The sequence below is a fragment of the Arachis duranensis genome, chromosome 7 (assembly GCF_000817695.3).
Source record: "Arachis duranensis cultivar V14167 chromosome 7, aradu.V14167.gnm2.J7QH, whole genome shotgun sequence".
Lineage (NCBI taxonomy): Eukaryota > Viridiplantae > Streptophyta > Magnoliopsida > Fabales > Fabaceae > Arachis > Arachis duranensis.
In genome coordinates, this window is record NC_029778.3 from 6,891,018 (window position 1) to 6,913,389 (window position 22,372).

The 22,372-nt window shown below is 37.1% G+C and overlaps 3 protein-coding genes across 3 annotated transcripts; all 3 read right to left on the reverse strand.

The window, feature by feature from the left end:
• Positions 1-9,403: 9,403 nt before the first annotated feature.
• Positions 9,404-11,627, reverse strand: LOC107496800 (protein LYK5). The gene has a single exon (XM_016118128.3). It carries the CDS (start codon positions 11,570-11,572, stop codon positions 9,554-9,556), a length of 2,019 nt encoding a protein of 672 aa, XP_015973614.1. The 5' UTR covers positions 11,573-11,627; the 3' UTR covers positions 9,404-9,553.
• Positions 11,628-12,522: 895 nt separating this feature from the next.
• LOC107496790 (uncharacterized) lies at positions 12,523-16,390 on the reverse strand. The gene is made up of 9 exons (XM_016118118.3): positions 16,080-16,390; positions 15,066-15,293; positions 14,788-14,909; positions 14,523-14,583; positions 14,129-14,269; positions 13,805-13,912; positions 13,437-13,665; positions 12,960-13,205; positions 12,523-12,810 (listed from the first exon to the last, which is right to left on the reverse strand). The coding sequence occupies exons 1-9, from the start codon at positions 16,221-16,223 to the stop codon at positions 12,725-12,727; spliced, it is 1,365 nt and encodes a 454-aa protein (XP_015973604.1). The 5' UTR covers positions 16,224-16,390; the 3' UTR covers positions 12,523-12,724.
• A 986-nt stretch (positions 16,391-17,376) lies between these two features.
• On the reverse strand, positions 17,377-21,998 carry LOC107496788 (TMV resistance protein N-like). Its single transcript, XM_016118114.3, has 5 exons — positions 21,471-21,998; positions 19,833-20,925; positions 19,466-19,747; positions 18,254-19,351; positions 17,377-18,173 (listed from the first exon to the last, which is right to left on the reverse strand). Exons 1-5 carry the CDS (start codon positions 21,962-21,964, stop codon positions 17,493-17,495), a joined length of 3,648 nt encoding a protein of 1,215 aa, XP_015973600.1. The 5' UTR covers positions 21,965-21,998; the 3' UTR covers positions 17,377-17,492.
• Between the last annotated feature and the right edge of the window lie 374 nt (positions 21,999-22,372).

The window sequence follows — 22,372 nt, forward strand, 5'->3', positions numbered from 1 at the left end:
TATTATTATTATTATTATTATTATTATTATTATTATTATTATTAAACTACCTAAAAATAAATTAATTTACTAATAATATCTCTTCCTTTTTATTATATATTAAAATTATTTTAATTTATTTATCATATTTATTAGTATATTTCTTATTTTTGCTTAGTGATAGTATGAGAACCAATTAAAAAGCATATTATTTGAAAATGATATATTGACACCATTGGAAGCTTATTACTACTGTTATTTGCTCAAGTTAAAATTACTCCCAAAGTTAGGCATAGGGGATTTAATTTGATTTTGCCAACAAATTTGTAGGGCCATGCATGCATCATATGTAACGTCCAAAATGTCATTTGTAATAAATCACACATATCATGCATTGTGGGTCCTACTTTAACTGTATGTTTGGATGCTATATAATAATAATTTAATGTGCACACAAACACAGTGCATACTTACGAATTTCTCATCATATATTATATTACTAGCTATTTATCATCGTTTTCAATAATTGTTCAAATGGCCCTGAATATTGGAAGCCCCACACCCACTTGTTAATTTCGTGACCAAATGGGACTTCAGAATTGGCGCTGTACTTGATGTTAGATTTTGTCGGATTTATTTGAGAGAATATATATAATATCAACGTAATTTAAATATAGATCAATAACAATACGTATTTGTAGAAGAAATTCATATATAATATGGTACTTGCAAAAAGTCTATACCTCCATTATATTGGTACTCAAAATAGAGATGGCATAAGATAGATTTGTTAGTTATTAAAAAAATTAGATTAGAGTATAGATACTTTTTTTTCTTAAAATATGTATATATAATGTTTAAATTTTAACTAAAAAAATTTAAATAATATTTTATATTATTATCTTATCTTATTATGTACACCGATTATAAAATTTTAATAAAAACTAATTAATAATGCATTATGGTATTCAAAACTCGAAATGAAATCTCAGTCGCTTCATATATTTACACGAATATAAATTTAAATATTCAACTTATTTTAATAAAGACAAAAGTCAACAATCAATTCGTTACGAAAAATTCTAAAACCCGAGACAAAAGGATAATGATTCTATCTTTTCATCATTTTCCTGAATATTTTTGCAACATGTATGAATGAACCACCCACACGTATACAATAATCATATATTGATGAATTATAGTAAATTTGAAAGCAAAATAAATTAGGTGATGTGTTAAATTATTTCGAAGTGTCCAAACAACTTTGTTTACATGATTGTTGAAAGTGCTTATGAGTAATGAGTATATTTCTGATTTTAACCACTTTTATTTGTTGGTCCAAATTGAAATGATAGGCGTGTGAAGAGTGGGGTCTGTGGCATATGTCATATGGCATAATGCTTAGGAAAATATTTATTGCATGCACTTTAGTCTTTTACCCTTCAAATACCAGATCTTTAGGCAACTTTCTTTTTGGTTAGACAAATCTTGAACAGCTATAGCAACTCCAGAACATACTTCATTCATATCCAACTTTTATGATGATGGCAACGAGATATTTTCAGGTTAACTTTGTAGTAGTTATGATTCTTATCAATAAAATACAAATTGTTAATAAACAAGTGAGATGTGTGTGAATCTTTCAGATACGTTTATGATTATGATTTCTATAGCCCCTCTCTCTTTTTTCCATTGTTAATGTGAAATTGTAAACGGATTCAAAATGTTGAATTTCACTGTTGAAAGAATGGGAAAAATTCTCTAAAGTAGGAAGATTAATACAATGACAGAGTAAAGGATTAATTATTATTAATTATATCATTTTTATAATGAGTGAATTATAATATTTTGATTCAAAGGTAATGAAATTTTTAGTTTTTTAATTTTACTATTTTTTTTGTGTCTACATATGAAAGAAAAAAAAAGAAAAAAAAAAAAGAGAAAAAGAGAAGCCAACTTAATTGGCTTAGTTTTATCTAAGCATATGAAATTATGCGAAAATATTTAATAACAAAAATAAAATTAGACAAAATTAGTTAAAATTTATTTTATTTAATATTTATTAATACACTAGTTTTTTTTTTTGGTCAGTGCCAAGGCCCACCAAAAACCCAAAACATAAAAAGTGGATGGACCCCAAGATCCACCCAACCCAAAAAACAACTCCATGAGATCCCTTGTGCACCATTCTTTCCAAGGTTTCCAACGAAGTCAAACCTTCTCCACTGTTATCCCCCACTTGCAGACGCGTGAATCCTGTTCGAGAACAGCGCAACATCGTCGTAGGGATTAAGAGACTTGTGCGCTATGAGGTTCAGGTCAGATCTCAGAAATTTCACCTCCAGATCAACAGTTTGAGAGCTAAGTGGCTTCATGCATATCCACTACTACACAGGTCTTGTTGGAGGCCAACAATAGTGGAAGAGAAACCAGCAACCAGAGCTAGGTAAGAAGTGAATCGTCGGAGAGCTGTTGTTGGGCTCGAGAATGTTGTTCTATGTTTTATCATGGTACTGATTAAGCTGCTTCTTCTTTTTTTTTTTTTAGGGGTTGGAATCGGAGTTGTACTTCATTTGACACCCCGCACCACATCCTTCCAATTACATACCTTTCCTTCAGATTAGTTGTCAGTAGATGCACCCGTCGTAGATCAAAGTGAAGAAATCCACCGTAGCTAGTTCTTCCGGCAATGCAGCATCTTCAATCTCTGCGCTAGCTTCAGCACTTACTCCTGGAGCGTCGAGATATCCACCGGAGTAGCCTCAACCCCCTGTCTTCCCAAAAAGCTCCTACCTGTAGTCAAGAACTGTTTCCCAACCTTGCGACGGCCAAATTATCCTTGCAGAGGACATTCCTGATGGAAATTGGCTTATGCATGACCCAATTTTGGTGAAGAGCTCCCTGATGTGTGAGTCTTGCCACTTCACGTGCTAATGAATTTGCTTTTCTGGGCACCCAGGTAAAACCACAACTTGGAATGCCTCTTGCTAAATGTCGAATATCATCTAATACAACCTGAATTTCTGCAACTGATGCATGTGACTTTAGTGCTTGAATGAGAATCTGATTGTCTGATTCTATGATAACCTTTTGCATTAGAAAATTCTGTGACATAATTAACGCTGCCCTAACCGCTAATGCTTCCGCAGCCAATGGCGAGGCTGCAACTATGGTGGAGTTAATTCCTGAGAGGAGGGTTCCATTATGATCTCTGAACACTGCAGCCGTAGCACCCACAGACTGAGCTCTAGTGAAAGCTGCATCAACATTGCATTTGATCCAACCTTGCAGCGGCGGTCTCCAGGTAACCCTGCCTAATCTTGTTACAGTAGTTTCATGCTTTACTGGTTCTTCTATCATTTTCGCAAATTCTAGCTCCATTAGTTTAGCCTTCTGAATGACCATTATAGGATTAGGATTGATCTTCTGATATATTGCTAAATTTCTCGCTTTCCACACCTCCCAAACTAGAAACCCAACCTTATTGCTGCAAAGATCATAATTAGCCCCTGCATTCAGCTTCATTTTTCCTAGAAGTTCCATCGTCCACTTTCCAAAAGAAGAAACTGTTAGGGTCGTAGGACAGCATTGAATTTGTGCTCCAAACCAAGCCGCTCTAGTCCAGGGACATAGTAGCAATGCATGCTCAGGTCTCTGGTTCCTGCAAACAAATAGGGCACATAGGAGTATTAGTGATTCTTTTATCAAAAAGATTTGCGAAGACAGGAATAATGTTATGCGACGCCCGCCATAAAAAGGTTCTGATTTTTTTGAGGAACTCTTAAATTCCAGATCTCCTGCCATAAGAACTTTAAGTCAACACTGGTGGATGGATTATTGTTCTGTAGGCTCCTTTCATTCCGAGCAACATGGTATCCCGTTTTGATGGTGTAAATGCCATCCGATCTGAAAGGCCAACAAAACCTATCATCCCTATCAAAAAGACTTACTGAGGTTCTAAGGATTTTATCAACTGAAGCTTCATCAAAATACAACTTTAACTTATCCATATTCCACCCCTCTCCTTGAATAATTAGATCCTTCACAAACTCAATATCAAGGTTTCTAACAGCAAGATCATTGTCGAAGTTCATTATCCACTTATTCCCCAGAATTCTTACTCGCTCTCCATTCCCAATCAGCCATCTACCATTTCTCAAAAGAAAATCCCTACCATGAATAATACTTTTCCACATCCAAGATGCTGCCCTTCCCACCTTAGCGTCTTTAAAGTCAACCCTTGGGAAGTAAAATAGCTTTTAGCACCTATACCCAAATTGCTTTAGGATTTTCAAAAATTCTCCATGCTTGTTTAGCTAAATGTGCTATATTCTGACAAAATAAGTCCTTAAACCCAAAACCTCCATCCTTTTTACTGGCACATAACTTCTCCCAACTCTTCCAATGAATACCTCTTTCCTTACCCGAGGACGCCCACCAAAATTTGGCAATTTTCTTACTAAGCCGTTCACAAAAACCTTTAGGAAAAATGACCACATTCATAGTATAAGCAGGGAACGCTTGAACAATTGATTTGATGAGGACCTCCTTCCCAGCTTGATTAAGAAGTTTTTGTTTCCACCCTCCTAACTTATTCACCACTCTGTCCTTAATCCAACTAAGAGCACTATTTTTATATCTTCCCCAGTGGGCAGGAATCCCAAGATACTTACCTGGATTATCCCAAGCTGACAAGCCCAAAATCTCCTCTATTTCTACTCTAGTCCTGATAGGAATTAGGTTTCCAAACGTGATCCCAGACTTGTCCAAGTTGATTCTCTGCCCTGAAGCTTCGGTGTACAAATTCAAGATGGTAATGAGCTGGTAAATTTCCTCCTCATTGTCTCTGGAGAAGATTATACAGTCATCTGCAAAGAGGAGATATGAGATGGCTGGTGCCGTAGGGGCGATTTTAACTCCTAAAATTCTACCATCTTCTTTAGCCTTATCCATAAGAATGGTAAAAATCTCAGCTGCTATTATAAAAAGGTACGGTGATAGGGGATCCCCCTGCCTAAGACCCCTCCCCGGCACAAAAGTCGTCGATAACAATCCATTAATCTTAATCTTATAACTTACTTGGCTCACACACTTCATCAACAACTTTATCCAATGCGGGTTAAACCCAAAAGCCCTCAAAGTTGCTTTTAAGAAAGACCACTCCACCCTATCATAAGCTTTGTTCATATCAATCTTAATAGCTAAGTTCTTGGAAGCCTTTGTCCCTTTCCTATTCAGATCATGAAACATTTCCTGAACTATAACCAAGTTATCTTGGATTAGGCGGCCACCCATAAAAGCACTCTGGATGGGGGAAATGATCTTATCTATTATTTTCCTAAGTCTAATAACCAACATTCTATAAATAATCTTATATATAAAGTTGTAGCAACTAATCGGTCTTAGCTGATTGAGGGTTTCTGGGTGATTAATCTTAGGAGCCAAGACTATAAAGGTTTCCCCAACACTGCTTGGTAGATTACCATCATGAAAAAACCTCTTAACAACATCACAGACTTCTTTACCAATAATTGTCCAATACTTCTGATAAAAGAGACCATTGAGACCGTCCGGACCTGGCGCCTTAAGACTTCCCAGGCTGAAAGTAGCCTCTTTGATTTCCTGATCAATAACCTCCTTCATGAGCTCCACATTCATATCATCGGTCACTCTAACAGGAATATGACGAATGCAAGCAGACATATCTAAGTTCTCCGAGGCCTTAAACATGTTCTGAAAGTGCCCTACTGCTAGCTTGAAAATATCCCTTTCTCCAGACACCCAATTTCCTGTAGAATCCTTTAAACTCTCTATCTGATTTCTGTCTTTCTTTGAATGGTAGAGGCGTGAAAGAAAGATGTATTCTTGTCCCCAAATTTCAACCATTTTATCCTCGATCTCTGACCCCAATATTTCTCCTCTTGCCTCCATAATTTGGTAATCTCCAATTTCAGATTGTTAGTTTCCTCTTGCCGAGCCTCAGAATAATCGGCTTCCTGCATATGTTTGAGGTGACACTTTAAATTTCCTATTTCAACATCAGCCCTCTTAAAACTGTCTCTACTCCATTTGACCAATTCTTCCTTAAAATTTTGTGTCCTTCGAGTCAGATTTGTCCAAATGTCATCCCCAGTATTTGCAGCACTGCTCCATCCTCTCCTTATAACAGAGTCGCAATCAGCATGGTCCACCCAAAAAGCCTCGAACTTAAAATTTTTCCTCCTTCGTCTTCTAGGATTAACATTGAGAATTAAAGGAGTATGATCCGAACTAATAGGGGGTAAGGCTGAGAGCGTAGCATTTTGGAACATTTTTCTCCATTCCCAAATGGCAAGAACCCTATCTAGCCTTTCCTTTGTGACACAACCATTCCTTGGATTACTAAACCATGTGTATTTCATCCCTTGTAGCTCCAAATCCAAGACAGCATTCTCATGAACAAAATTCCTGAAAGATTCGATCTGACTACTCGGTTTAGGGTGCAGACCTACTTTCTCATCTTGTGAAATAACATCATTGAAATCCCCAATCAAAATTCTTGGCAGTGTCAAGTTATTATCTACGAAGGATAATTCCTTCCATAACTCCTTCCTTTTCTTATAATCTGGATGCCCATAAACAAAAGTAGACTCCCAATCCTCATTATTACCACTACTAACTCTAGTTTTAATAAAATTATCACACCAGGCATAAACATGAATATTTACATTACTTTTCCAGAAAATACAAAGACCTCCGGATAACCCCCGGGACTCTACACAAAACAAGTTATCAAAACATAACTTTCTCCTAACCCTATCACAACTTGCTTTACTAGCTTTAGTCTCCATAAGAAACAAAATAGACGGCCTGTGGTATTTACAAATACTTTTTAGCTCATGCACTGTCGAAGGGGCCGCCATTCCTTGACAGTTCTAGCTGACAACAATCATGGCTGATGGTGGGGCATTTCAAGGCCCGCCTCCTCAGCCATGTCTGTTCCAGCCTCAGATTTGTACTTCTTAACTAGTTGTTGCACACAAATTTTCTTGGAATTTTTTATCTCCTCCTCATAATCTGCATTGATGCATAATCCTCTTTTCCTTTTGAGATTCAGATGCATTCCCAAGTTGTAAGCCAGCTCCAAAGCCCATTTGACATCATTCCTCTTCTGAGCCTTTGCAACGCAATCCTCTTCCATTTCTTGCTGATCCTCTAGTAGCTCAACAAAATACTTCTCCCTAGTTCCCACCCTCTGAAACACAGTTCTGGCACCTGCATTGATAACTCTTTTCATTTTTGGTTTTTTCCTGTAGCTCCACAACTGATCAGCAACTTGACTCAAACAATCTGTCCCCCTCCCTGTTAATTGCAGCTTTCCATCATTGAGTTGATGATTCTGCTTGAACTCCTTCTTGCCAAAGAGCTCATTCAACTCTTGTCTAATTGATAAGCACCTAATATTATCTTTGCTGCCTTCCTCTACCTGCTTGCTTGTTGTCTCTTCCTGAGTTATCGTTAGGCCAGCTAATCCAACCTCATTCTTTGTTGTTTTCATAATAAAAGGTAGGGCCTCATTATTTTCATACACTTGTGCACAGATCTGATTGCCCTCATCCCTTTGTCCACCATCCCAATTATCCCCTCCTGACGCTTGAAGCTTATCCTTCCCTTTCCTAGTTCTGTTTAAAAGGTCTGCTAGCCTCCCACCCAATCCTGACTATTTGTCTTCAAACAAATCACGCCTGGGTGATATACTTACTGAATCATCATCGATCTGCACCCTTGATCCCTGGCTCTCTCTATGACTGAAATTTTGTTGCTCCATAACACATTCAAAAGTTCTCTAAAACGCTCCCCCTACGTTGTCACCCGAACACCTTGCATCTGCCCCTCTCCCCTTGGGAACCTCCCATTCTCTACACTCTCCACCACCCGCTTGTTTATTCTCCGACACCACCATGTTCTCCTCATCTTCTCTTAGCTCTAAACCCCTGGATGGAATAGGCTTAGCTCTGTTAACCCCCAACCCCGGAGCATACATTGGTTTCAAAGGGTCCCAACATGCTGTTGCCATTGGGTTCCTACAGTCCTTCTTATTATGACCAAGAATTCCACAGTTTAGGCAATAGCTATCCTGAATCCTTTCATACTTCAAATCAATCCACAGGTCAGGAGCATTTTCTCTAGCTAGCCAATAACCAGTAGGTAAAGGTTTAGTGATATTCAAAGTTACCTTAACTCTCAAAAAGGTTCTTTGAAGGATGTTATTCCATCTAGGGTTTTTCGTTTCCATCACAACTCCTAGTCTTTTACCAATGATTTCTGCTGATTTGGTCATTATGTACTGAAGTGGAAGCCCATGAATTTGTACCCATAACTCCATGGTTTTGTGGTCAACATCATATACTGACTGTCTCCCATTCCACATCTGCAAGTTCACAAGATTTCCTCTGATGCTCCAAGGTCCACCTTTCCGTATCTGAACACCCTTGCTGGCGTCTATGAAGCTGATGAGAACCTTATTTCTGCCCACCTCTGTAATGGCCACTCCCTCCGGATTTTCCCAAATTCCCAGCAGTGCTGCTTTGCACGTGTTGAAGCTGACTTCCTTGTCAGAGATAATCTTGCCTACCATGTTCAGATTTTCTTCAATAAAGCTCTCATCATATGCTGGGTTGAGACGGACCACATCTCCCTCGATAGACAGCTCCTCTGCTTGTGCCATGACAAGAAATACAAGAGTAAAGAAAGCAGAAATGTCATATAAAAGAGAGATGACAAAGACACTCCTAAAAGGAAGATTCTCCTGAGAGAGAACAAAGGCGGTCTACACCGCTAGATAGTTGTTAAAACACTAGTTGAATCCTTGGAGGATTGAGGTAAGGTGAATAATAATAATGTCTATGAACCCAAGCTGAATAATTGTGATACTGATATGTTATGTTGAGTTTTCTTTTTGTGAAAATCCAATGTCCATTTAGATCTTGTCCAATTTAGGCCATGACTTTTTGGAGTTTAGAACCCATTCATCATGTGTCGATAAGTTATTAAAATAAGGCTTAGGCCCAAGGAAATTTTTTGGTGTACTAGGCCCAAGGAAATTTTATATTATTTAGTAATCATTCTCAGCTTCAAGCAAGGGTTTTTCTTCATCAATGAGAACCAAAAGACTGAATTTAATAAGTTAATAATCAAAGTCAGAAGACAAATTCCACTCTAATACTAATATAATGTGAAAGGGAAGCATTCAAATCCATAATACACAATACCAGCAATCATTTAATTCTTTTTATATTCTACTTTTTTATATATAATAATATTTGCCTAAGATTATATTCCCTAGTTTCATCAAATGCCAAATGTGATCTTGACACAAAACTTAGATCAGACTTGGAGAGAACAATCATCAAAGTCAAAATAATTCTTACTTCAAAAGACTTACTGAATTATTAACACACATGAACAATACCATTTATTTATTAAATTAAATCACTAATTTGTGTGGAAAAAAAATAGCATACATGCTCCATTCTCAGGATCAGTGCCAGTAGATTACAATTTTTAGGTTCTAAGAAGTTTTAAGAAAAAACTATCAGCTATCAGTATCAGACATTTGGCTAACTGATTTAAACCGTTCAAGCTCATCAGAGGGATCCCAATTCAATGTAGATGATTGAATCTTAGACAAAGTCATGAAAACCTCAGAGATGTTTGGTCTTGAATTGATGTCACGGGCAACACACTTTTTGGCCAATTCAGCCATAGAATATGCCAAATCCAAAGGATAAACACCCTCCAAAGAAGGATCCATGAATTCTCTAAGATTCTCCCTAACATTATCTCCTTCAAGAACTTGCCCTATAGTTGATGACAACACCACTTGGCGATCCTCACCAAATCCAACAGCTTCTCTTCCTGAAAGAAGCTCCAAAATCACAACCCCAAATGCAAAAACATCCATCTTTGGTGTGATCACTCCATTCTCAATGTACTCAGCTGGCATATAACCTTGTGTCCCAACAACATGCCTTGTCAATTGGAACCCTCCATTCCCATCATCACCTTGATCCTCAACGGCTCTTGCCAGCCCAAAGTTTGAAACTTTAGCCCTAAAATTACCATCCAATAGAATATTACCACTCTTCAAATCCTTATGAACATGAGAAGGGTTTGTATAGTTGTGAAGATAGTTAAGTGCATCAGCAACATCATGAGCAACCTGAACCCTTTGCTTCCAACTCAAGCCCAAATCTTTGTTCTTGTTACCATGATTATGAAGCCAATCATCAAGATCACCATTCTCAGCAAACTCATAAACAAGATAAGTGTTACCTTTGTGGACACAAAAACCAGACAATCTTGTAACATTGGTGTGATTGATCATCTTGAGAATGTTGATCTCAGCAGAAACATCACCTTTGAGAACCTTAACAGCAGCATCATCACCTTTAAAAGAAGCTCTATAAACAGAAGATCCCTTGATTCTATTATCCTCACCGAAGAATCCGGTAGCTTTCTGCAACTCCTCAAATCTGTAAACCGTTAAAGACTCAATAGCATAGCGTACACCTTCAGAAGAAACAGACCATGATTGAGTAGTAGAGGTGCTAGTTGTAGTAGTAACAACATCCAAAGAACCCTTTTTGACTTCTTCAGTGCTGGTAGAGTCATAGAAAGGCTTCGCCTTTGCCGCCTCCTCCGCCGTTTCCGGCTGCCGTGTACGGCGGCGGAAGCATATGAAAAACAGAACAAAACCCAGAACAAGCAGCAGAACGACAACCCCAATTACAACACCAACAACCACCCATTTCTTTGAATTCCCGGATCCACCGCTTGGCGGAGTAGTCTCCACCGGTGGCGGCGGAGACTCCGGCGGCTGAGCCACCCTCTGCAACTTCTTTGGCGGCTCTGTTTTGAGAGGAACAGAGATCGGAGTAAAGTAGTAGATAACCGAACTTTCAGAAAGCTCATTAGCATCCAAAACGCTCTGTACATCAACCCCGAAGATCTCAGCAATGGAAGAAATCGATTCACCAATGGAAACCAAGTAAGTGAGCAAGTACTTGAAGCCAGCATCACGCTGTTTCTTGGTGGGACACGCGCACCTGAGAGGCACGTGGACACGCTCACCGGCTTGAAGGTTTCGTTCGGGGAAAGAAGGATTCTGAGCAATGAGAGCTTGACACGTGGTGAGTGCCTCGAAGGTGTTGTTGGCGAGGCTGAAGTAGGTGTCGTCGGCGGAGATAGTGTAGGTGGTGTTGTGCTGGTAATAGGTGTTGTTGAAGCACGAGCACGTGACGGGGATGGTGATGAGGGTGTCGGTTGGGATGACTTCAGAGACGGTTGAGAGGTTGTTGGAGGTGGTTATGTTGGTGGGTGTGGAGTTGAGGAGGGTGGAGATTGTGGCGGCTGTGTTGTGTTTTGTGGCGGATTTGAAAGTGAGGTAGGATTGGCAGGTTGCGATGGAGTTGCAGGTGTTGCCTAAGGTTGAGTTGGTTATGGTGTCGCAATCTAGTTGGTCGTTGTTCAGGTATATCTGTTGCCCTTCTGTTAAGGTACTACTGATAAGGAACAAGAACAAGAAGGAGAAGAGTATGGAGGTTGTGGCCATGGTGTGATGGTGTTTTTTCTTGAACTGGTTTTTGATTTTATGTTTATGTATTTGTGGTGGCTGGGTGTGTAATAATAATAATCAAAGAACGCGTCTTTGTTTGCAAGTTTCTGACTTTGACTCTCTATATTCATATCTGCTCTCAAACTTGGAAGGTTTGGAAGCAAGTCAAACACGTCTGGCATAGAGTTTATGGATAATTTACTTTAATCTACTAACTCTGTTTTTTCAGTTTCAGTTATATTTTGGGGTAACTACCAAAGTTTCAAATGAGAAAAATGTTACCCTTTTGATTCAGAATTGACAGAGGTTTAGACTTTAGAGCACTTGTATTAAGCAAGTCAACCTCACTATTTATTATTAACTTATTATATTTATTTATTCCAGAGTGTATCAACTTGACAACTTGCTTTTGTTTCCACCTGTGTGTGTGTGTGTGTCTGCTGCTATAAAGAATTGTTCAAGGTGGAAATGGAAGACTTTAATGGAAGACTCACCACCGCATTTGAAGGGACAAACAAAGCATAGCGTCTACATCACTCAAACTTAATTTTCACTATGTTTTGTTGGAAAATGAGAGTAGAAACATATGAAAACTACATATACGCAATGTAACCTATCTTTCTTTTTTGTCTTGTCTGCATAGACTTCAAATAACAAGACACAAGCTAAACGTTAAGAAATATTAATATAAAACATAGTTTACTTGTATTCTATATGAACTGAGTCAAAAAGCAATCAATGAATCAATGGATTTAATGTTTATTATTACTTTCATTTTTTGTACCATGTAATTGCTTTATACTGAAAATAATAATAATAATAATAATGTATGAATTATGTGTTAACCACATGAATCTCCAAAAGTGAAAAAATACCATTAGAATAATGCTAATCGTAATATAAAATTCAGTGAAAGTAGCAGATAAAGAAGTCAAATAAACAAGAAGGAAAATAACTAAAATTTCACTAATAACTTAAACTATAAGCTGTTTTCATTTAGGATTAATTCATTAATGGAAACAGCATAAGAATACTACCCTATACATCTTATTGATCTATAATGACTGATGTTAATTAATTATGCAGAGGTTAAGAAGTGTTACACATTCTCCCTTTTGTGGGCTGTGTATGCAACACTATGCGTGTCGATCAATCGGGCTTCCTTTTGCTGCAGATTCCTTGTCGGGCGATTTTGATAACAGCATATAGAAGCAGTACCAATACAAGAAGCAATACTGCAACGAAAAAAAGAAAAAGGAAAAACATCATGAACCCAAAACCCCCATGTTTGTAAAACCAGAAATGCATTATACAATGAATAAATGCAGATAATCCAAGTTGGATTTGCAGATAGTTAAAGCAAATAGAAGTTAAGACAACTCACAAGCTAAGGAGACAAAAACTAGAATAGCGAGGCGATATCTGACAATCCATGGAAGACTAGATTCAGGAGTGCAGTTACATCCAGCAGCTTTCTCTGTGGAACAAGTCTGTGAATTTGATGCCTGTAGTTCTCTTAATGAAGTGTTGACGCCTGAAACAGGACGGCCATTCTTGTCCCTGATTTCCAACTTCAGAGTTACTGGTTGAGATTCCCAGTTTATTTCAATAGCTCCAAAGTTCGGCTGGCCTAACAGAAATCCACATTCTAAACTTTAAAACATGAAAATCTAGGCAAACAAGGTTATCGAACTCTCCAGTTATCCTATACAAGTTTTACTAGTTTAGGTCTTGAAATCAAGTTTCTGAGTTGATCTTTGTGGTTTAAGTCTACCAAAGATCCACTAGTTTAGGATAACTCTGGAGTTTTGTTTCCTTGCAAGTGAAAAATAAAAATAAAAAATTAGGAGGAGAAGTTTACCATATATACAAGATTTGTATCTGCAGTTTTTGTCCTTCACCCTCATTGTGGATGGGACCAACCATGACACAAATCTCACAACAAAATGGAAGAAATCCGGCAGAGTCCCTTCAACTGATTGAGTAATCCCACTTGAGGTTACTTCATATAGCGGATAATCCCCGGCGCAGTCATATCTTGAGATTTCCCCAAAGTGAACATCTCCACTTATGAAGAATACTCCACTCCTCTGCACACGAAGGACAACTAAGATTTTCGAGTAAATACCTTTTTCACAGCATGTGTAAATAATACCAATGTAAATCCCCCTAACAATAAATGTTAGATGTCAAATGTACAAGACAAAATGAATGCATTGAAGTTGTTACCTTACTGTCTGCAATTAATTTGAAAAGGTGATCTCTTTCCTTCGGGTAACGAGTCCATGATTCCATATCAAAGAATGGCAGAGTGATTGCTGTATGATTTGGTATAACCTGGATATATAGAAAGTATATAATGAAATCAATACAACCAAGCAAGAGAAGGTCATTATGAGAGAATTTCTCCTCATAAGCTTTCAAAGAATAAATCATGTAGATTGGTTTATTATAACAAAATGTCCCCATAGTTTAAGAATTTAAGCATCACAAACTAAATTCACATAATGATGAATGTCAGAGATCACAAAGACTTATATCAAAATATTGTACCTGAACAGAAGATGCAATGATGGTAATGGCTGTTGGAGGACCCTTTAGTTCTTTCTCAAACCATGACCATTGTGAATCACCCAACATGGTTCCATAACTTCCTACAGGGTCCCTATGGTATCTGGCATCCAAGAGGACAATCTGAAGCGTTTTGCATGGTAAACAACAATAACATGTCTTAGCACAAGATGCATGCTTAAAACAACATCTAACATGTCTATTGGCAATAACATGTTAACATATTGAGTGCTTTATTTAAGTTGCAAGACATTTAAGGAGACCTTGTTGTGGCTACTGACACAGTGATCACTGACCACGAGAAGATTTTATCATTGCAAGAAAAAGTTAAATTAGACATTCTAAATAAATAAAACAGCAATGTTTCAGTTAATACCTTGACATCTCTACCTGCAGAACCATATGTATATGAGGTGTATACACCAGCCTGTTTCCGCCTGAAATACGAAACTGCAATAAGTATCGAATTCTCTAATGCCCTTTCAAAACATCTGAATCAGTGAATTCATATATATATATATATACATTCAAACATTCAATTTCAATATGTATCAACAGTTCTCTTGGACAGAACGTATATCAAATTCTAGCATGTAAATAGGTAGAACATGATAATTCAATGAAGGAGATTGTTGACCCACCTCGGGCTATCTTGAGGTTCATCTAAGAAATCAAGAAGTAACTTTTGGTTGGTTACTTTCCGATCAAACTCTTTTCCTGCATTATTTAATCCATAATCATGATCGTCCCATGTTCCAATAACCTATTACATTCCAAATATAAAAAAGTTAGGCTAAAGAAGTTGAGTAAACACATTCACCATTTCAGTAAATGCACCCACATAAACATACTTTTTGACAAATATCTTTCCATGAGAATCTCAACCAGCAAAGAGGCATAGAAGCTTAGATTGAAGCACCTTAGCATTCTGACGAAGTCGAGTGTAGCCAGGGTGAGACTTAGCCTTCTTGTATTTAGCCTCCATCTCCTGCTCAGAGGAAGGAACAAATCGCGGAACATTCTTCCACGGTCCAATAGTCCTTTCCCGTCCAAATAGTTTAAAAGGGTGTTTGATGTCTCCATAAATATTATCACCAAGCCATATAAAAACCTGGGGATGGAAGTCCACCACAGCATCCCAAATGGGCTGGCAGAACAACCAAAAAAATGGGATACACATATATTAACATCCGAAATACAATTTGAAAGTTAAATCTAATATTCAGCTTCAGCCACATAGAAGACTGTTAAGTGTAAAGCATTGTTGAAAACTAAATTATCACTGAATCTGTAGCTCTAGCTCTGTGATTTCCAAAAATTTATATGTAGATGTAACATAATATAGATAGCTTGAATATGAAAAACTATAGAAGAGCATAAAAATAAGTCATCAGGGTCCTACATATATATCATGTAGTAATATGCCACTACTACCTAATACCTATACCTTCTAACCTAAAGGTGTGACTTCACTTTAGCCTGAACAATTTTTAAATGGTAAAAGTGCAAAACACACACCTCCATAATAGAGTTATATCATGTCATGGATCATTATTCCAACCTATTCTTCACAGTTCACAGAACAGGGAACAGATTCTAGATATTAAGCTATAGCCAAATAGTATGTGTACTTAATCACTAATTGAATTGTTGAATAAAAATAGCAATATATACATATGGATACTTTTTGGAAAAGAAATTCAAAGTCAAGCACAGAACCAAAGTTTGCTTAAGTTGACGTGACATGGAGATTGGAAATAGCATGTTGGTACGAGAATTGGGACATCATGAGTGAATCATTGAAATAACATACGACACTGCATCACATGGGTGAAACAGAAGAAAAAAAGAGAAGACAAAGAAGAAAGTACAAAAACAGAAAAAAGAAAACACTTCCAAAAGGAAAATAAATAAAAGACAGAAAATTTGGAACCTGAGGTGCACTTTGGTTGGAACATGATCCGAAGGCAATTCGAGACACCGTTTGTTGTTGTTGTTCGGAAGAAGTTAAGGTCACGGCCAACATTCCGACGAAGACGGCGCACCACCACCGCCACCGGCGAAGCTCGGAACCCATTTTGGCCAAAGTTCGAAACTTTGAAACAAATTTTTTGTGGGGTGATCAGAGAAAAGAGGACTTTCAGAAAAACAGAAGAACCTTTTTCTTCCTGTGTTTACGACATAAAACTTTTTTCTCTCCGTTTTTCTCTCTTCTTTTTGTTTTTGTTTTGCAATTGAAAAATTGAGAGAATTAAATAGCCTTTGCACCCTGTCACATTGAATGTTATTCTTTTGATGGAAAACAGTAATGTATAAGAAATAAAATAGAATGATTTTATGAGTATATTGTAACATTTATTTTCCTGTTTTAATGAACTCACATGCTCGGTTCTGTTATTGCATGATTCTTAAGATATGTCCAATAACATAAAATAAAAATCTTAAGAAAAAGGAAAGTCTGCAATTTAAGATTTTTAATATTTTTAAAAGATTCATTTTTTTTATATATTATATTACTTAAAAAATTTTAACAAATGTCCAAATTTTTAACTATTCCTAAAATCAAATGTATAATTGTATAAAGCGCTTGACTGAGTCATTGTGTCGGAAATAATTGTAAGAAAAGGCAAAGTCTGTACAGGGAAAAAAAATGCAAAGTCTGAATATATTTTAAGGGAAAAAAAAGAGAGTGAACAACTGAACTTAAATCCATGATATGAAGAAAGGTCTTGGACTCTTGTGGCAATTCATTGAATCAAGTTATGAGCTGTGAACTGTTTGATGATCAAGGAATTTATGTTGACTGTAGTTGACCAGTGACCAAACATGGAATCGATTTCTTCAAGAATAACATGACTGTAGTGTTTGTAAGTGTATCATTCTCATGCTTTCTTTTTTATCTTTTTAATTAGAAAAAAATTAGAAATAAAAGCATGCCCTGAAAGCCAAAAATTCTGGACATTATTGCAACAAATCTACAATAATACCACCACCTTCAAAGCTTCAGCTTTCTAGACAGAATTACACTTTAACAGAAACAGCAACAGTTTCAACATTGTGATTTGTTAGTGGAGTTTTGGCTACATAAAGGTTTAATATGAATACATGATATATGCTTTAACTTGGCTACTCCTCCTAATTTTGATGCAGACATAAATGTTTTAAAACTACTGTTTTTATTGACAAACTAACAAGCAAACATTAACCTTTCCAACAGTGTTTTGGTGGAGATAAGTATGTATAATCGTGCTATGTGTACACCAAAAATCAACTACCAAATCAATTATCTGTAATTCTGTATAGGATACATATTGGAATATAAAATACACATTGAAAGAAGCATTAGTTATCTTATGCGAGTCGTTGCATAAGCAGTGGCTACATACATTCCTTCAGGTGTAACTTTGGGAATTTTGGTAGGTGGGAATCCTTCCTTCCTGTATGGATTTGGTGTCTTCTGCACACAACCAGCACCCATCTTAGATACCAAACGTGCACCACACTTCTTTATTTTGGAACATTTTTTACTACTACCCCCCTCAATCATCATCTTATTCCCTGTGCCATTGTTGTTTATAGCATAAAACATTAGTTTAACTTTGTTTTCATCATGTTGCCAAAAGTTAACAGGATAATAATACATCAAAATGTGAGGGCATTTATAGTTTGGTATCCACTTAATCCATTCAGCATCTTCAATGTTTATTTCCTGTTTTTCCTCAGAATTAGCACTATGAACTTGACTAAAGCAATATAGGCCATCATAGTACTGCAATGGTGCAGATTCTGTATTGCCTTCTATCACAAGGCATACAGCAATTCCCCAAAATTCACTCTGACTACAAGATTCTGGTATTTCCAGGATTATTGATACGGCCGACTCGAATTGAATTCCAAAATGTTCTAGAAATTGTTTGTCTGGCACAAAATAATCATTCTCAAAGCATGCAGGAAGTTCTGTTCCAGGAATCTCCAGTATAGGCCGAAACCGAGAGAATTTCATTGAAGAATCAGGATCCTCCACCTCCTGTTGTAAAGAAACTCTCATGTTAAACACTAATTACTTAACAAGATAACTATCAGAAAGAAAAGCATGTATAATTAGACCTCTAAGTCAATTGCTTCCAATAGACTCCATATTTGTTCTGGATCTGATAAAGGTTTCAGTGAAACACTCTGGCATGCATCTACTCGCTGCACCGTTGGTGGAAGCTTAGGCAGTGACTCGAGGCGAGGGCAATTGTACAAGTAAACATGTGCTGCATTTGGTGGAAGATCAGGCAATGACACAAGGCTTTGGCAATCATAAATGTAAAGTTCTGCTAGTTTGAAGAGCTTAGAGAAGCATCCATCAGGCAGGTTTACAAAATTGTTTTTGCTTAGATCTAAAAGCTCGAGCGAAGACAAGCAGCCGAGATCATAAGGAATTGATCCATCATGGAGGTTGCAATTTCTCAAACTCAATTCCTTCAACATTCTCATACCTGATATAGAAGGAGGCAACACCAAGCTCATTGAAATCGGTGGATGATAACTCTTGAAGCCGAATATCTGTGCTATTGGTTGAATGATGTTCCATGAGTTGGAAGTTTCCTGAACTTTACATCCAGCTATAATGAGCCACATAAGATTCTTCAAATGAACAATAGAAGAAGGTATTTCTCTTAATGCAGTTAAACTTGCATTTAGATATTCTAATGCTTCATTTTCATTTAAATTCTCCGGCAGCTTAGAAAAGTTTGAGCAGCAGCAGATATTGAGCTTTGTGAGAGATTTCAAATTGCCAAAAGTTTTTGGCAAGCAAATGAGATTTTGACAACTCTCTAAATTCAAAGTGCGAAGAGCAGTTACATGACCAAGAGAAGGAGGCAATTCTGCTATGGCGATGTTGTGCAAATCGAGCTCCTCTAGATGTATCATATTTTCCCCAAACTCAGGAAGCTTTCTGACATTTGTGCAGCCATGGAGGTCTAAGCACTTCAGAGATTCCATTTCCAATTTTCTTGGAAGTTTCTTGAGATTTCTGCAGTCAGCTAATGACACTTTGACAAGCTTTCTGTGCTTTCCAAGAGATGGATGAACCTCAAACAGGTTTATGCATTCATCAAGATACAGTATTTCCAGATTGGGGATTCCGGTAAAATCCGGAGTACTAGCCAGGCTTAGAGAATGACTTAAATAGATGGATTTCATCTTAGCAAAGTACTGATCATCAAAACATAGAAAGTTATTAAAAAAGGAAGAAGAAAAGGATAGCAAAACAAGAAGACTAGTTTCTTGAAGCTTCATTAAGCATTATGCTAGCACATCTTAAGTTACCTGCATTCCATTCCAAAGTTGTTTTAGATTGCTGTGAGGCATTTCGAGGCGAACGAGTTCATCCAGAGGGACTCCAAGTGGTAAAGCGTTTAAGGGACATTCCCTCCATACAAGGACTTTTAATCCACTAGACAGACATTTTAGGCCAAGTGGAAGGTGCAAGTTACTTGACAAGATAAGTAGTCTAAGGATCTCCATATTTGAGAACCCTTCAGGGTGCCAGCGAGCTTCATGATGCAAATGCCATAATTCGAGTACTATGCCTTGTGTTGATTCATTTACCTGGTAAAGATTATTGATGAAAATTAGCAGTGACTTGGAGAACTTACGAACGAAGTTCATATTTGTATTAAAGAGTTTTTATCACCTTATTTTTTCTTAGCACATGATCAATGTCATCCAAAGACCACAACCTGCTACGTTTACCAGCAATTTCAGGAGATTCTTCAAAGACAATACTCCTTCCCATGTCTTGAAGTGAATCATGCATCCCCAGAACCCCTGAATCATAAGTTACCAGTGATTTTTCAATAAGAATTTCGATTCCAATCGGAGGATAACGGCCGCAATCATTCAGTATTTGTTTCACTTGATCTTTAGTCCACCCTTTGAAGAAACAAGCAATGTCTAGAAATAGTCCTTTATATCGCCTCGGTAGTCCATCATAGCTTATTCCAAGTGTCCTATGAAGACTATCACTCTCAGGAACTTCTTTTATCTGTTCTAAAACCTCCTTCCATTGTGACACACTTCGTTCGCAAAGAAGTGAGCCAAGAAGCTTGAGTGTCAAAGGAAGGCCTCCAGCATATTTGATCACGGCTTTTGACAGCTTCAGAAAATGCTCTGGAGGTTCATCTCTCTTAAAGGCTTTCCTTGAAAAGAGTTGAAGCGATTCTTCAGGGTTTAAGAAATCAATCTCATACTTTTCTGATATTCCATGAGATGTCAAAAGTTGCATGTCTCTTGTAGTCACTATTACTCTACTCCCTGGACCAAACCATTCCTTTTCTGCTAAATTCTCTAATTGGCTCATATCACTTACATCATCAAGAATAAGTAGAACCTTTTTATTGAAGAGAAAGTTTCTAATAGTGTCTATTCCTTGATACTCATCTTCTATCTTTGTGTCCATAATTTTCAGCTTACTAAGAAGTTCTCTTTGCAAGTTTAGCAGGCCATGTCTTTGACCGGAAGCTTCTCTAACATTGTCAAGGGTGCAACTAATTTCGAATTTTCTTCGAATTTTCATATACAAGACTTTAGCAAGAGTTGTCTTTCCTATGCCTCCCATGCCCCATATGCCTATAAAGCGAACATCCTTTACATCTGGTCTTAAAAGTGAGTTCATGTCTTCTATCTTCTTATCAATTCCAACCAATCCATCCCTAAATGTTGGCAATTTAGGTTGCAGCCTTGTCCAAACAGTTGTGACAATTTCTTCAATTAGTTCTGCTTCCAACCTGCATAAGAGAAAAATAATCTAACATGGACCAAGCATGAATGGTAATAAATAATAGAACAAAAAGAATATGTATGTTCCAAGAATGAATTGATTATATCTTAATTTCCAACAATAATGTAGCATTCACATGATGAGTTGAGATCTTAAAAGCACATATTGCTGATTTTCTTCTAGCAGGTTTTCATTGCATTGCATACAACTTTGACAAAACAATACAAGATTTTCTGCATTAGGATAAATTCTTGAGGTTCAATACCATATTCAAAAGGTTCCAACTTAACATGAAATTTTCTATTAGGCTACCTAAAGTGAGATTCAATCAAAAATTAACAACTAAGCATGCAGCAACATGATTATGCAGAGCCACTCAGAATTCTAAGACCTAATTTTTAAAATGCCATCAAAACTTCTCCTATTCTAATAACAAATAAATTGATAAATTTTTTTTGTCGAAACTATAGGTTATATCCTCCTGTTAGAGAGCCAAAATTGTTGAGAACAGCAACAAAATTCTGAATATGTGTGTATGTATGTGATGCTCACCTTTTTTTGGAGCCCCAACCACTTAAACCAGCTACTTGTGTTAAGGCATCTCTCCATTTTTGAACCTTATCTCCATCATACCTCTTCTCATGTTTCTCAAAGGCCTCAGCAAAACTTCCCTTTTGGTATCTAACATCAGATGCTTCCACATCATAGAAGATAGGGAAAACTTCAAGTTTGGACTCAAGAATGCAGTGAAGCTCCTCCAAGCACCAAGTGGAAGTAGCATATTTTGGTGAGAGGATAACAATGGCAGAGAGTGAGTCCTTGATTGCTCTTGGAAGTTCATCTGATATGACATCTCCAACTTCAAGAATCTTGTCATCTCTGAAAACTATGATCCCAGCATCCTTTAAAGCAGAATACAAGTGGTTTGTGAAGCCTTTTCTTGTGTCTGCTCCCCTAAAACTCAAGAAAACATGGTAACTCCATCTTCTGTTGTTGTTAGAGGTTGATGATGGTGCTGGTGATGAAACTCCTTCCTCAGTTACCATGTTGTATCATTGGACTGTTGCAGAACTCAACTGATTAAAGTTAGTGTTGCAATTTACAAATTGCAACTTCATTCTATATTAGACTATGGTCAATGTAGAAATAGTATTATATAGAAAATGTAATGTAATAAGTGCATAACATGTTAGAGATTTGTGCTTGGGTTTTTTATATTAATGTTAAGATATTATATTGTCACGTGTCAGGGCCTATTATTGGTCATGGTTAGTTCCTAGAAATTACTGATATACTGCAGTCGCTGTCACTTTTTCAATATCTTATAGCCTGAATTTCAATGTTGGGTAGATAACACATGGCAATAAACTACAGTGAGTGCTCAGAATTGTATATACTAGCAAAACATGTTTTGTCAATGCCACAAGTAGAGGAATAAAAAGAAATTAGTATCT

Coding starts and splice junctions, on each gene's coding strand:
- LOC107496800 (XM_016118128.3), bottom strand. CDS start 11,572: ATGGCCACAACCTCCATACTCTTCTCCTTCTTGTTCTTGTTCCTTATC.
- LOC107496790 (XM_016118118.3), bottom strand. CDS start 16,223: ATGGGTTCCGAGCTTCGCCGGTGGCGGTGGTGGTGCGCCGTCTTCGTC. Junction 14,910..15,065: donor GACTTCGTCAGAATGCTAAG/GTGCTTCAATCT, acceptor GGAATGTAATAG/GTTATTGGAACATGGGACGA. Junction 13,666..13,804: donor AATTAATTGCAGACAGTAAG/GTAACAACTTCA, acceptor CTTCGTGTGCAG/AGGAGTGGAGTATTCTTCAT.
- LOC107496788 (XM_016118114.3), bottom strand. CDS start 21,964: ATGGTAACTGAGGAAGGAGTTTCATCACCAGCACCATCATCAACCTCT. Junction 19,748..19,832: donor ATGTGCTAAGAAAAAATAAG/GTGATAAAAACT, acceptor AATCTTTACCAG/GTAAATGAATCAACACAAGG. Junction 18,174..18,253: donor TGGAAGCAATTGACTTAGAG/GTCTAATTATAC, acceptor TCTTTACAACAG/GAGGTGGAGGATCCTGATTC.